This window comes from Taurulus bubalis, assembly GCF_910589615.1.
Source record: "Taurulus bubalis genome assembly, chromosome: 3".
Taxonomy (NCBI): domain Eukaryota; kingdom Metazoa; phylum Chordata; class Actinopteri; order Perciformes; family Cottidae; genus Taurulus; species Taurulus bubalis.
This window is the reverse complement of record NC_136591.1, coordinates 27,252,295-27,268,896: the sequence shown is the minus strand read 5'-3', so window position 1 is coordinate 27,268,896 and position 16,602 is coordinate 27,252,295. Positions and strand designations below refer to the sequence as shown.

General features: G+C 41.0%; 1 protein-coding gene across 1 annotated transcript in view; it reads right to left on the bottom strand.

Annotated features, from left to right (window-relative positions):
- akap12b (A kinase (PRKA) anchor protein 12b) overlaps window positions 1-16,602 on the bottom strand; it is a gene marked incomplete at its 5' end in the record, with an annotated part of 39,041 nt that overhangs the window by 15,387 nt on the left and 7,052 nt on the right. The window contains one exon of the mRNA XM_079216334.1: window positions 7,189-7,264. Coding sequence (XP_079072460.1) covers window positions 7,189-7,264 — 76 coding nt within the window. The remainder of the gene's footprint in view (window positions 1-7,188; window positions 7,265-16,602) is intronic.

The following is a 16,602-nucleotide window of genomic DNA, read 5'->3' as shown; positions in this document are numbered from 1 at the left end:
CTTCTCCATTTTTATATTCCTTTTTGCCCCTTTCACAACTTTGTTTTTATCTCCAGAATCCACACTCCACACAGTCATCTTTAATCCTTCTCTCTCTCCACCACTTTCCCCTCTGTCTCTTCTATCCTCTTGAGGCCCCATCCCACCCCTTGTGTAGGCCGCAGGGATGGATAAGAATGTCGGGCAGGAAACGCAGTCATTTCTTGACATCACTGCTTCCTCTTCCTTTTTCCCGTTTCCTCGATCTACACTTCATTCTTTACTCTGCAAAGTCCGTCCAACAACCTTTCCGCCTTTTTTTCTTGCTGAAATTATTCCTGCACATAATGTGATGAGATGAACACTGCAGATGTGACGTCTCAAGTTTGAGAATTTCGTGACCATTTTTTGTTTAGTTTAGCTGGAAAACAATGGAGAATCGTGTTTACAGCTTTCAGCATTGACGCAGAAGGTGTTGGTTCCATGAAATCAATCTTATCTTAAACGCAACTGGAAACAAATGAACTTGAGAAAATACGTGAGCTTCTGTTTCTGATGGTCTTCATGGCAGTCCATTTTAAGTCACATGACAAAAACTGTTATTTTATGTTTAAGTGAAGAGCAGCATTTCTTCAGAGGGCTATGTTTAGCAAGTTTGACCATCTGTTATACTTGCATTCCTGAAATATCTGTATGCAATTTGACATTCCAGTTGTTGTTATGCAAGGTCGAGTCATCCAGTACAGACGGAATTGTGAGAACGGAGACATGTAGATCTAAAGAAGTCCCTCCTGGCGTTGAATAGGCCTTGGAACGAGTGTGACAGCAAAGAGATGAATGAAAAGGAATTATCAGTTTATCAACTGGCTGGTTCTATGAGATCCAAAGAAATGTGCATTTTAAAAGTTTGTATGTGTTTATAGGTTGGACGCTTTTAATCAAATAGTAGAAACAGGCCGGCCCAAACAGTGGCTCATCTCGTTCCCACTCCATCCCCAGCTGTGCTTCGTGAGAACAATTGCTCTTATCCTTCATGCTCTTCCTGGCTGCTTATCCATCTTCCTCACCTTAGTCCTTTGTATGGCTCTGCTTAGGATTTGGCAGAGATCCAATAATGTGTGCTTCGTCTACATTGAAAAATGGTTCATCTTAACAAGTCAATTAATCTCAACAAAGTGTTTAAATATATTTGTTCCTGGCAGAGGTCAGATGACATAACCCAATTGAGTAATTTGACTTGTTTCCACAACAATTTTACTTGTTTTCAGGCTTTTCTAGAAACAACTGTGGGTAACTTAAGACAGGGCGGAACAAGGAAGATCACTGAAGTATCCAGTATCCAGGAACCAAGAAGTTTAGACTTAATTGTTGCATTGAAGACAAGTGAAACACCTCACTGACACATTCTTGGCACTTCTATAAAGAAGATTTGATCCTTAGTTCCAAGGTAAAACTGAATTATAATAGTATATGGATACTTGCTGCTATACTATCAGGGGCCATAACGACATTAAAAGAGGAGGAGAAGGCGGGGGTCAGTGACATTCCTCGTCCATTCTCTCAATCCACCATGTGCCTGGGGGAGGTTAAGGTTCGAGGAGGGAGAGATTAGGTTCCCTGATGCCGGGAAAGATGTGAGAGGAGCGCCTGCGGAGACGAGAGGGTCCTGGGGTGGGGGTCTGAGAGCCCTGGTAGGAGCCTACCATGAGTTTTACCTTATTACTGTAATTTTAGGCCCATTGTTCCTGGGGTACTCCTTTTAATACGCCAAAGACTTTTGAGTTTAGTCAAGTCATCTTCAATGATGTGGTTGCGACAGGGCTGCACGCCCTATATCAGATATGTTAGCATTCTGACGCTAGCATTTAGCTCAAAGCAGCGCTGGGCCCAAGTTTAACCTCACAGAGCTGCAGGCTTGTCTTGTATGACCAGAACCAACAGCACACATATTTTTGGTGGGAGGGATCTGTTCAAACACATATATCATAGGATATGTTATTAGGCTGTTAGAGTTTCATAATAAAAGCGACAACAATAAGCCGTATAGCAAAACACAAGTGAGTTAATGTTAAATCCATGACATAAACACTTACGCAGTCTGAGGTCGAGGGGAGGTGTATTTTTGGTGAAGAGACCATTCATATATGAGACAGTTGGCCGTGAGTGTTTTGGTGGTTGCAGTCAGCTGACTTGCCATCAGCTGATCTGGTGATTGCCAATGTTGTGGTCAGACAGCTTGAGAAAGCTTGATTTACAAAGCTAAAATGTCATTGAGGTTGCTTGTATTACCAGAAACACTAAGAGCTGCCCATTGTGTTTGAGCAGGAGGGGGGGGAAAGTATTTCTGTCTGATCAGTTTAGAGAATGAGACAGCAGCTGACAAACGACAGCTTTCTAATAGAGTTCTTCTATCCCCTCTTGCCCTGAAGTGTATCCTTCAAGCTGCTACTTCATAACAAAAGACTGAATAAAATATGCTCCACTGATGAGCATAATTGAACAACTGACTGGACAATGATTAATCTTGAGGGACTGCGTGCCTTTTAAGCACTCCAATCTCAAACTCTGCCTCCCTAACACTTTCCTCTGGGATCATCACTTAGGGGAGGAAATCGTTCTGATGTCTCGCACCAAGTTGATGGATCAGCATCTGCACAAATACAGTACAAACCAAGGGCAAAATAGTTCCTCCCACTAGTTTGACTACAGTAGAAAAAGACGCACACGCACATCCTAACAGGAGACCTGTAAAGAGTATTGTCAGTTGGAATGTGAAAGGGGCAAAAATCCAAAAGGAACAATCCAGGCGGCTGGATTGTGTTATGATGACTGTACAGCCTTATCGGCAGAGACCCGACAGAGCTTAAGTGAAGGGAGAGGTCCCTTCCACAAGCATGAGGAACGTTTTGGCAACATGGCTACAAATGTCCCACGAGACTGAGTAAGTCCATCCCGGACACGCACACACACACACAGGCACACACACAGCCTGCAATATGTTCAACTTGTAAAAGTTAACACCTGTAACCAAAAAAGAAATAAAACTGTAGCAGACGGAGACTCTGGTGAATCATTTCTCACAAATCATGACACACCTGGGATCGGTTTGACACACTTGGACTGCTGCAGTATGTAGTACAATTTGACACATTGTACAAAACGTTGCAGCCACTTCTACTTGATTTCATTAATGATTAACACGTCTGCATTGAATAATGTTATTGATTCGCCTATAGAATGTCAACTTAAGTTCCAGAGACTGAAAAACCTAAAGGGATTCATTTTCTAATAATATGACCGAGAAACATTGCAAAACTAAAGTAAAGTGAGCAACAGATGTTCTTTGTTCTTCTTTTGAACCAATAACTGGCAGTTCTGACACACACATTTTAATGAATACATTAAATAAATGAATTTAATATGGTGAACCACACACATCTGGTCCCCTAAGTAAGATGAAACAAGCAGAAAAGCAGGATTGGACCTATGAAGGATGTCCAGCGTTGCTACACACAAACACTAACTGCAGTGCACACAGGAACACACAAACACAGTCAGCATTCTCTCTCCCTCTCAAACCTTCCAGAAAACTTCATCTGTCCTCTCTTAAAGGCTGGGGGCCATCTGGGATGGGCCGTCAACACTCCAGCCAGTGAATTACATCAGCTATGATGTCAGTCTTTGGGCTCCCACTGCACCTCATGCGCCCACACCCCTAAAACTAGCAACCCAAAACACACATGCAGGCTGAGGTATGCACATCTACATGGACGCAAAACAGCACACAACATATCTTGCTGTTACGAATGAAACTGTCTTAAAAGATTACCATGGTTTCTTTAATAACATGATTTTCTTGTGTACACAAAAATAAGACAAAAGCTGAAGTGACAATATGCCTCATTTTGATTTAATGGGTAGGAATGGTGCACTTGGTTATAGACTGATGCAACAAGGCTGCACCATTCATGGGTAACTGTGAGTTAACGGCTTTCTCTCTATATCCTTCTCTATTTTTAAACCTTCCTTTCTCTTGTTCTTTGCTTGCCTCTCTCTTTTCCTCTCAAACATTTCCTCTCTAAACTCTGCTTCCATGCAATATTTATTCAATTCCTCTCTGTCTAATAACTCGCTGTAAACTCTGCATTCCTAAGCCTGAGCTCTCCTGCCTGGGCTTTCTCAACCCATCTGGCATTGAAACGAAGTAAAAAAAAAAAAACTTAAAGAATGGGTTTTGAACAAAATCTGAGCCAAATTGTTCGTAATTTTTATGCAAAACTCACGGCAAGCAGATTTAGTGTTTGTATTCACAAAAGGGGTCGACTGTTGACGGACGCACTGGAAAACATAACTCCACACCATCTACCTACTTTGATACCATTTAAAAAAAATACTTTCTGTAATTGAATTAAACATTCCATGACAGATGATAGAGTAACATATTTTAACTGCAACATGCAGTTTGCTTTACGCACAAACTGGACTTTAACTTATTTACTTTCCTTCTAAAAAAATGCCCATTAAAGTCTGCAGCAGAGTCGGATAATATGAGTTTTTCCAGAACCTTTTACATCCTTCCAATACAATTTAAATATCAAAAATAAGCACCAAACCAACAGGTATTGTTTTTTGAAAGTGAGTTAGACAAGACCCTTTAAACAAGACCGTCATGTTATCCAAGTTGGTGTGTGATGTGTTTGGGTGTGGCGTTTCACCATCGGGTTGCACTCAAACTGAAAACACTCTGGTTTACCTGATAGAGCAAGATTATGGTCGTGTGTTTGTGTATGCCTGTGCATGCACGTGTGTGCGTGTGTGTTTGCTCATGCGTCAGTCTTTTGATGTGCAGCCTGTCTTTTGTTATTTTTCGTTGTTATCAGAGAGATTCCTCTTCCCTTCCTGTCTCCCACAATGCATTGCTGTCTTTATCAGGCTGCACAAGAGGTAGAGGAGTGCTGGGATGTAAAACCCCTCCATACCTTCCACTTCACTATCTTTTCTCTTTTTCCCGAAGGTGGATCTCCCTTCCTTTCACTCCCCTGCTTTCATTTAATCTCTAGCCTTGAAATTCTTTTCACAACTTCAGTTGTTTTCTGTTATTTGTCTCCAGTTTTTAGGCGTCCTGCTTGTGAGAGCGCCAGGTGCGGTGAGTCAGCTGGCTGGTTCATTCGTAGGTCAGTTCAGACCACAAGGGTCCACTCGGTTCCCAGTTTAATTGGGTTGAGCAGGGTCCTGATGCCACGGCTCTTGAGTCTGTGTGAGTATGTCTTATACCCAAACGGATCTCAGCAAATCCACAATCAGCTCTTATCATGATGTGCCACATTATCAACTCAGAAGAAGAAACATAAATGTTGAGGCAAGAAGAAGAGTGTGAACTGTGAAGTGCAGGAAGAATGAGACGTATGTGTGTTCAAAAGGTTTGATAACATTGACTTGAAGACAATACGACTTGGTCTGCAGCCTTTACTAGTGTATCTGTCAGCGCACAAGTTCTAAGAATTCCTGACCCCCTCTTTTCTGTTCTATATCCTTCCACGTTACTAATTAACTTACAGTATATGTCCACAGAAGCAACAATTTCAACAACCAAATTACTCTGCGTTAGTCCACATGCCACATCAACTCCTATGCTCTGTATCTCTGCTCTGAAGAAGGTATTGGGTTACTCTATAAACGGACAGAATCGCTTCATTAAATAGCTTATTAAATAGGTTATTTGACGGAGTGGTATGTGACATATCTCAGTGTTTTAAGTAGTGTAGGGTTACCCCTTCCCCTGAGCCATAACATATTATGAAATGTGCAGGTTGCTTTGTGCGGGGCTCGGGTCATGGCCTGCTAAATATTTAGGGAGGGTGTACAGGACCCTACAGCCCTGCCAGATTGAGTGAGACACTATAGAAAATAAACAAACGTAGCTCTGGAGGTAGGAGGGCGCTGCTGGGTATGGACAGAGCAGGTTCATTTCGCGCCAATTTTGCCCAGTTAATTACTAGTTAATGATTATCTCAGGTTACTGATTTAGAAAATATTTACACTATATAACAACCAAGTTTTGACTAGTCTACTAAACAACGGCACAGCACTAGTTTTGACTATAATCATTTTGCATCCATATGCAGAATCTGTAAGCAATGGGACAAGATTTGGGTATTGGACAAGTTCTGTTTTCTGTTTGTAGTTGAGTAGAATTGACAAATCACGTTCGAGTTGGCTTTAGTTGAATGCAGTTAAAAATGTGTGGAGAGCAAATGGGGCGGAATGCATTGACCGAAATGCAATCTGGGAATCCACCGGCTATCCTCTGATGAGGAGTTAGCTTTTTATTGGTGTAAAATTAAAACTGGCTACTTGTGAAACAATCCGGTCGTACAAGTCGTCTCTCAACTCCAACTTTGGTCTTGCAGCTTTAGTTGCAAATCGGACTGTAAACAAGCACAACAAGCACAAGCACACGGAAAAGGAAGTTCGGAACATAGGAAGATATTTGCCCCAGAAATATCCAGAGGCTAATCCATCATCAGACCGATGGGTTCGGAGATTGCAAAAAAGAATACATGTCAATGACACTTTTCAAAGCAGGTTCAGAGAGATGAAAAACAAGATATTTCTTACATTTGTTTGACAAATTAAAAGTGATATTTCTGCAGATGCTCACTTACAAAATCTAAATCTTTCTACATCTGTACTGAAGGGCAGCATCACACAACGACCAAGTAAAAAAATAGAAAAAACGGGTTTGTGTATACAAGTAGAGATTTACATGCAATCACTTGATGGGTTAAGGAATACTGAGGGGGCGATAAAGAGTATGTTGGGTATGTGTGTGTGTGTGTGTGTGTGTGTGTGTGTGTGTGTGTGTGTGTGTGTGTGTGTGTGTGTGTGTGTGTGTGTGTGTGTGTGTGTGTGGGCATGTGTCTGTGAAAAGCCCATGTAGGTGTCCCCCATGTGTTGACAAAGGGATTAGTTGAGGATCAAGTAAATCTTGCAAAGCCATCAAGACAACTGCAGACAAGAATCTGCACACACACAGACTGACAACTGACCCCACACAAACAAGCTTACCTTTGGCCACTGCTGAAGAAACAGTACACATTCCCAGACACAAACACACACAAACACACACACCCCACCAACCACGAGAACATCACCCAAAGTCACACACTGTAAATAAACAGTATTGACGAGACACACATATACACACACCTTCTGCCAGCGTGTTGTCCTCTGAGTGTCCATTCAGACTGGTCATGCTGGAGACTTGTCCATTTTTCTCCAAAGGCTGAAAAAGACAGAGAGAAGAGACACTTATAATATATATATATATTTTCCCTTTGAAGGAACAGTTTGACATTTCGACAAGGTGTTTTTTTTTTAAGAAAATTAGATTTCTACCACTCTCATAGTGCAGATCTGGTGTCAGCCAGGAGGCAGTTAGCCTATAGCTTAACAACTGACCCATCATGTTTTATGCCAGAGTGCTATCAGATCCTTATAATTGTGCCACTATGCTTTGCATCCCTTTTATTTAAAGGATTTTTTGGCATTTTTTGCTTTTAGTGGACAGATGAAGAGTGTAGTGGCAGACGGGAAACGGAGAGAGAGAGAGAGCGGGGTCAATGACATGCATATAGTTTTATTAGCAGGCGGTGAAATTCATCTTTAACAGACAAAAACATGATGTTAAGATATTTGGGTGGTGTTTACCACCCAAATATCTTGCATGTTGGCAAACAATTCTGAAAAAGAGTTACACAGAAATCCCTCAACAGACTGAGTTATATAACAATATCCCAGCAAAAAGGAATATTATAAGAATAATTATCAAAAAGTACAATTTCCCAGTCATTTTTCCATGATAGGAACGGTGTGTTAACAAGTAAATAACACAGTGTCTGGCTCACAGCACCTTATCAGTCGGATCTGGATCCTTTTTCTGGTCGTGACCAACTCCGACTGACAGCCGGACAATGGCAGGCGAGCCTGAGCTTTGTCTGTCCCGGCCAGGGGAGAGGGAACCAGAGCCTCCCTACAGAGCTGCTAATCTAACTAATGGACAACTCAGGCTCCATTCCCATCAGCCCAAACTCCTTCAGGAAAGCCCTGAAAGATGACACCACAGAGGAGACTCTGCATGGGACAGGTTGGGAGGGTCGAAAAGGAGAAAAAGAAGGTGAGAGCTGCTTTATGAAGGGGGAGGGGCGGCCATCAGGTGGAGAGCTGGGGGGGATTTGGGGAAAGCTACATTTTGCAGTTTTCTTGGATGCACAAATGTCTGCTTTTGTTTACAATTGTAGATGTAATCAGAGACATTAACTTCAAAAACACAATACAACCACGCCCTTTACCCCAGTTATACGATATACTGTAGTTCTGGACTGTTTCACCAATTCAATTTTGCAGCATGAGATCATTTCCATCTGCCTTTATTGTCGACACATTTTACTTATCGAAAGAAACACCACACTTGCAGCCCATGCACGGACGGGCATGCCAGAGCCCTGGAGGACTCGCAAATGTGTCTGCAATTTGCGAGTGACAGTTATTTGTGAAACGTGATGCTACCTCTATTTGAGATATGCATGTAAGGAGTGCTAGCACATTGCTTTTGTTAAACAAGCCCCTGATTCTTTACAAGAAGTATAAGCAAACTAATTAAAGCCAGACGAGTAAAAAAACTCATTGGTTTAAATGTTTTTTTGACACAGAGCAGGACGGTGCTGTCATTTCTGTCCTTTTAAAGCCATCGGGACCTCTGATCAGATTTGGCGTGGGAGCCGTCGGCTGACCTACAGGCCTGCATCAGCCCCGCCCAACCCTAGTCTACCTCATGACTAGCATTCACAGCATTCTTTGCCGTCAGCCCACCTCCCCCATATGGTCAGCCTTTGACCACCTCTGTCCCTAAATTATACATAAGCCCCCTCTGAACCCGTCATAATGCCACTCCTTCTTCTGGCCGTCTGCTGCTATTTTCTCACCGCAGCAAGACTCAGGTTAAACACAGCGATGGCAGAGAGTGGTTCGGCATGAGGATGAATGAGCCTCCAGGGTCATTATATAGTCCAGGTAACTCAGGATCCATGGGAATTATATCCATCTTAGACCAGTCAAGTCTGATACATTGTCTCAGGTGAGGTCACTTGACTACAAGTTTGAAAATCTGGTGGTGGTGACACTCGCTCCTTATCTCTGTCGACGGCATAGACTGTATATAAGAAGTGGACCTAGTCGTCATAACGCCACCCATTGGTTTGTGGATTGCCCGTTAAGAAGCCCCGAGCTCAGCGATTTGGCCGACACCATCATGGATTATGACCGTTGCCATCTCGGCTTTTTGCAACTGTTTAACGGAAGTGACCATATTTGGAATGCGGAGGAGAGACGCTGTATACGGCTCTGGTAGCGGCTGCAACCTGTCAATCACAGTAAGCCCGCCCTAAGGCATACTCCGTTTTTTACTCTAAATGGGACCACAATTTACTAAATGAACACCATAACATAACATTACCCCTGGGGATGAATACAGTATATCTATCTATCTATCTATCTATCTATCTATCTATCTATCTATCTATCTATACTATACAATACTATACTCTATAAAAATAAACTCACGTGTACAACGTTTCTTGAAGGAATAAATCAAGTCAGAAGTAGAGTCTCATAGACGTCCATACAATCTGACTTCTTTTTACAACCGGACGAGTCCCATGGAAATAAGAAAGACAATGTCTCCGGTTCTGATGCTGTTTGTTTTTTGTTTTTCTTAACTATCAATTGTGAGTCTGCTTGAAGGCTGTGTTGGTATGAGTACTGCGTTGACTGAGCTGCTCTGAATTCCTTTTGTGAATTCCCAGACTGAATATTTTGAAGTTTCACTGCCAGTTGTGCATTTTCTGATGTCTGCTTGGTCTACATGGTTTGCCACAAAGACCTAAAGACAGACTTAGACATTTGCTCAACAAAACAACAGCAGGAGAAAAACAAACATTGTTTTGTGTTCTGTCTGGTTTTCAATGTAATGTGATCTGATTTGATTTATCCTATTGGAAAACATTTAAGCACTTATTCTTATTCGGGAGCAACTGTTATTGCATTACTCAACACGTGTAGAGAGAGAGGTGCACAGGAGAGATAGCTACCTTCCCTCCTGTGCAGGAGGCGCGTTCTGTATATGTGGATATGTGTGTGCTTAGTGATGTGTATATATTATATTCATTATTCCACTAGAGTGTCAGGTATCTGTTTACACCTTTTGCTCCTGCCTCTCTTTTAACCTGTTTAACCTGTTTAACCTCTCTTTTTATGTGTTCTTGGTCTCATCTTTATTTATCACAAGAGGCCTACATACTCACAAAGGAGGGTTGTATCTCGCTCCTTCCATCTTTGCAGCCTCTTTCACTGGAGTGTTTACACATCTATTAGGCACTTGGTATCGGTCTGCCAGCAGACTTGTGTGACGCTTATGGTAATTGCTGTGTCACCATTCAGACATAACCGTTTGTCTCATCACAATGAGTGGCAGACAGCTAAAGCCCAACTGGACAAAGACAGGAACTTTCAAGGATGAAATCATAAGTCCTTGCTATCAACATCAAATAATAAGGCTAGTGATATTCTATAATTTTCTTTAGAAAAGATCAAATCCAACAATGTGTTCATCCTACTGGCTGTGTTGCCAAAACCTGATTCAACTAATTCCTCTGTGCCATTGAGCTCCATTGTTGTCCACAAACAAATCAATGAGCCACATTGTTGCACTGGGTGACACGTTATTTCATTATGATGAACGTGGGCACTGTAGTTTATTTCGAGTCAATCCCAAATACTTGTGTATTAATCTGCTACTGAAAATAGTCCAAAACAAATTATATTTTTACTTCTATTTGAACAACATTTACTAAAAACTACAGTGTCCAGCTGATTGAGAGAATGACTGAGCCGTTGTTTTAAGATTTACATTTACATCTGTACATTTGTGACAAATGACGAGAAGGCTTCAGACTCAGAGCCACAGACAGGAAAGTCAAACGGCATTGTTGGTTATGATCATTTCATAGTATTTGTTGATTTTAAGAAAAATATTGAATAATCTTACACCTAGTTTCACAGAAAGTGAATTATCTTTTGTGCTCTTAAATAACCAAATGAGTCCACATTGTGCAATAAAGCCTTCAGATAAACCTACAATCATTCCCTGTGATTGTCCACACTGACGATGACCTGCAATTTTAGGATAAGCACAGGAGGACAGATTCGATTGTCTCTTTTGCTATTTTTCTACGATCTTTTCTCTCACTTTACCACTCTTTCTGCTTTACTTTCTTCCTGAATGTTTCTTTTATTCTTATTTTCTCTCATGTGCGTCCCTCATTTAGGCTACTTCCTGGCTGCACCTCTACACTCCAGGAGAGAGACGACCCGCTGTCTCCTAAATCACTCCACAAAGGCCAGTGGAGGAGATTTATATCCCTTAAACCAAACACAGAACGCAGGAGGAGGGGGTTAATGGAAAAGAAGAGGGTGACTCAGCTGGCAAATTACATCTCAAGCTTAGGTCTCTTGTCTATAGGGATAGGCAGCGGGAAGAGGCGGAACTAATATGCAAAAAGTGTTTTGCTGACCTTTGTTTAAATCTGATCCACTCAAATAAAACAGAAGAGGATAGCTTTTTTTGTGGGCGAAATTGACTTAGGAGCTCACATGGACAAAAACAGTCATGTCGTTTTGGTTTGTAGCTCTTACTACTAGCTTTTACTACTTCTATTTTGCACCTCTGAAGTGATTTACACAAGTTACTGTCAAGATGGTTTAAAGTCTTTAAATATGGGGATTGAATATATTTGAGAACCCTTGTAGAAATAAGCAGCTATCAGATACAGTAGGCAAATATTTTTCAGCTCACCACGAAACTAGCTGTACTGTCAATCATAACACAGAGCACAATAACGATGAGGCGGAAACAGCGGTTATAAATTCACTCCATCTGGCCGACGTGGTTATTGTATTACCAGTTTATTGACAATGACTCAGCGAGGTGCAGATGAAAACACACACAGGGTGGAAACTGTTTGATGTTGATTTAAAATTTCATTCACTTTTAAACTTGCACACATGTAGAGAAATGAAAGGGCAGTGTCACTTGCATTAAATTCTGCTGTCTCATGAGCAATCACGGGATGATTGCTCCCAAGTGAACATATGCACACACACGCAAACCCTCAGTGGGTGATAACAGGCTTAAAGACTCTTTGTGGGGTCGTAGTTTGTACGTGACAGTTAACCGAGCGACCTTTGACCTCTAAGGTGTAAACAGAGTCTCACAACAGACGAAAGGAGGATGATGCCGATGGAGGGGGCGACTGGGAGAAGGGAAAGATAAAGAAAGAGAAGAGCAGGAGTGAGAGGAGGTGAGAGCAGAAATATGAAGATAGAAAGGGAGAGGAGATGAGAGACAGAGCAAGAATGAGGGAAATAGAGGGCAAGAAAGTAGTCCAAGGAAAGTTTTTATTTGAATGGCATATGAAGTTCAAACCTCCTGTTGAGGTCTATTAGTGAGGATTATTGTTTATTGCTTGTTGTTTAACAAGGATGATTCAGTAGATTAGGCATCAGAGACTATCAAAGCACTTACAGGAATAGTTAAGACATTTTGGTCATTTGGCTTTCTATTCTTGTTGGATGAGAAGATTGATACCGCTCTTATGTCTGTATGATAAACATGAAGCTACAGCAGCCACTTAGCTTATCTTAGCACATTTTTGCTTTAGATTAAAACCCTTTTTAACCTGCATTTTTGCATGGCAGAGATAATATTAAAATGAAATACCAGTAACAGATGTCTGTAGCGAGATATATTAATAAGTTAAGGAGAGTATTTGGTGAAGTTTAAAGCTTTAACTTCACCACGATGTTTGGCCGATTGTAGCTGTGTAAGTACAAGAACCTCAACTTCACCATCATCATCTCTACAATCCTGATAAATTAAACTCCACCAATAAGCTACTCTAAGCAGGTTTAAACAAATTGCAAGAGGTATTTACTCATACATATTTCATCTAATGGGAGGTTTCAGGGGCCTGTGTGACCATCATGTCTGTCTCCCTCCCTCTCCCTTCATGTCTCTTCGCTCCTGCCAGCCTCCCAATCTATTATGCCTGACCCCCACATTCAGTACATACCAAAGATCAAAGCCTGACAAGACCCCCAAAGAGCACTCTCACTGTTTCCACAATCCTTTAACTCTGCTCAGGTGCTCAGACAGTAAGTACCTGTGTGTGTGTGTGTGTGTGTGTGTGTGTGTGTGTGTGTGTGTGTGTGTGTGTGTGTGTGTGTGTGTGTGTGTGTGTGTGTGTGTGTGTGTGTGTGTGTGTGTGTGTATGTGTGTGTGCAGTGCAGTTGAGTTGAGTTCTGGATCACAAAAGCATTATCATACAGGCTGTTAGTCTCTGTTAAAGTCATTAAATCATGCTCTAAACAAAAACAAACAGATACGCAGAGCAGATTTGACGATGTAATTTTCTTTATGGGGGCTTTCAGGAAGGCAACTGTGACAACAGATCTGTCAACTCTTCACTCGCAAACACACAGACCGAAGATTGATATGGGGAAAAACTCCCTGTGTGTGTGTGTGAGGCTGCCAATGTTCTATTAGTTTATCTTTAAATGCATGAATGTTTTTACAGTCTGTTCTGCAATTCATGACAAACATGTAACTTACCAGTTCAGGATTAGATTACTCAAACTAAGTAATATGAGAGTTGTAAAATAGTTTTGGGTTTGGCCACCTTGAAAGCACAACAATTTCACTGGCATCCATACAACATTGCTTGAGATATTTCACCAACGGACGCTGGCATCCCGCACACCTTGAATATTTCATAATTCAGGTCGATACATTGAAAGTCCTCAGTCTGTTATATAAAACACCTCCAACACAGCACAGCTGTTCAAATACTGTGTTATTTTTTTTTTTTTACTGTAATCAAAGAGTAAAAAAAAAAAGAATACAACACCATAGAGTTGAAAACTATGGAAAGGTATGTATGTTTCTTTGTAATGATGAGTTTGTGGCCCATCAATGTGCAGCCCTGGAAACAACATCAGTCTGTCTGCATGACAGTCAGCTGTATTTGATTTCAGGCCGGTTAAGACAACCAGAGGGAGACTGAAATAGATAAATAAATCAGCAGAGGGGTAGAAAGACTGTGTACATTTGTGTGTGAGAGAGGAAGAGGCTGAGAAGAAAGAAAGAACTGAGTGACCCCCAAAGAGTCACACACCTGTTTGCTGCCATTTTAGGACGACAGATCAAACCAGGTTGTCCTCCTCTACCTACATCAGTGCATCACTAACCCCTTAACCCAAAGTCACGATACCTCCCACAATCTGTCTGTTTTTCATCACCCCCATCCCTTCATCTGTGCGGCTGCTACACTTGAACAGCAAATGGAGCCAAACAACAACAACGGCCTGCATGGACGCAGGAAAGACCCCCCAGGACACGATCATAATCAGGCCACACAGGCCAGCGTTTGACCCCAGGGGCCTGCCTCTCTAACTGGGTTGAAATAACACATCCACCCCCTTTGCTGACCCTCCTGTCGTGAATCTCTAAATATCTCTGAGCCCCGATAAGCATCTGCGCTCCAGAGTCATACGTGAGAAAAGAAGATGACTAGTGCGAGAGTGCGGCTGGATACGCATACAAACGCTTTAAACATGGCTTTAATTAGTGAGACATTTGAACCAGACTGTTATTTCTGGCTTTAGGCTTCAAATTACTTTTAGATTATTGCCCTACTAATGTCTATATGTTTAAAGTATTGGCAAAGAAACAACATTCAGGGTCAAATGCGTCACTTTAACTTTGAGCTATTCAAATAGAACTGTTTTAAGATCTTTTGTGGCTGTGAATCCGTAGCAGTAGGGACATGAAATGAAGTGAAAAATACAATAAATACAGTGAGAAGCCATAACTTGAGCATAAATGGATTTGGACAGAATATTTTAAAGGAGCTGTATTCAACATTCAGATCATTATTATAGCAGCTATAACTATTTGCTGCTATAACAATACTGATCTAGTGGAGTAATGTCCACCCGAGCAGAGAATAAAGTCCCTCTTTAACTTTAATAACAATGTCAAACAGGTGAAACTTGACAAGCTGATCAACAATTCTTAACAGCTGTGTTTTATGATACTTAACTTTACTGTGGGGCCGCTGCACAACATATTGTCTTTTGTTGTCATCGCAGTGTAAACTTGGTGGCCAATGCTCCACTTTGCACTGCTCAAACCAGCAACCCCTTTTACATAACATGCAGCCGTTTGATCCATTCTTGGTATAAAACTATTGATAAGTGTAGCTTTTAATACAGAGGCAGATTTTAAATGTCAGCCAGACATGATGCATTTCATAATAAATCTTAATCAAGTGTTTTTATTATTTTTACATTTTTATTAAGTTTTTCTCACATGTTGTGGGTGCCATTTAATTGTAACACAGTTAAAAGAGACATGTGAAAGAAATCAGCTTTAAATAGAAGTATGTTTTCGAGCCAGAATACAACCAACTCCTCACTGTTCCTCGTCTCAGTACTTTCATTCGTCGGAACAGTATTGACTTTAGTCCAGTAATGCCGATTATCTAGTCTACACCATAATTCTCATGGTTGTTTTCCCTTCGCCAACCAGTCAAGTTAAAGTTTACATCCATGTATGTACGAAATGTTATCACTTAATCCGTTTATCCTTTATTAGCTATGGCCAAAACAATTCTCATGTGAGGTCTCAGAGACCGCCAAATGTAGTTAATCTGTGAGTTCAAGTGGGTGTTTGTGACAAATTTGAAAAGATTCCTAAAATACAACATTCACAAGAATGGGACGAAACGACAACCAGAAAATATATAAAAGCATGCTAGGTTATGATACCTGTTGATGTCTAAACAACTGTACTGTAGGATTTGAGGAGTAGGTAGTTAATGGAAAATGATTCCCTCAGTCCTTATTTTAATAAAGCAGTGAGCAGTTGTTTGCAGTGTAAAACAACAATTCCATTCATCTCAAATGAGTAAGCAGTGACCACCTGATTCACTTGACTGTTCCTAATTATCCTGAGACAGCTGGGCATCATAAGACACATGTTACAGATGCAACAGTATATACACAGTAACATATGTGTTTTTACTTTGTGAGGTCAGTCACGACTCTTCCAATTACAGTTGGAATCTGTTTTGTAGGTCGAGGAAGAGACATGCTTTTTAGAGCTGTAAACCATAAAATGCTTTTTCATGTGAATGAATTATAATGTTGGCATATTATTTTTTATGCATTTATATATAAACTGCATGTCAGATTGTAAATTTCAACTGTATAATACTTTAATTACAGGAGCAAAACACACAATATTCTATATCCTTATTATAGATCATAGTCTGCAAAGTAACTACGAACTAAAGCTCTCAGACAAATGTAGAGTAGCAAAAGCTACAATGTGTTTCCTGACATGTGCAATACACGTATAAAGCAGTATAAAATGGAAATACTTATATTGTACTTGAGTACATACTTTCCACCAATGTTTTTTTTTCAGGTCAATGTGCTTTACTGTTA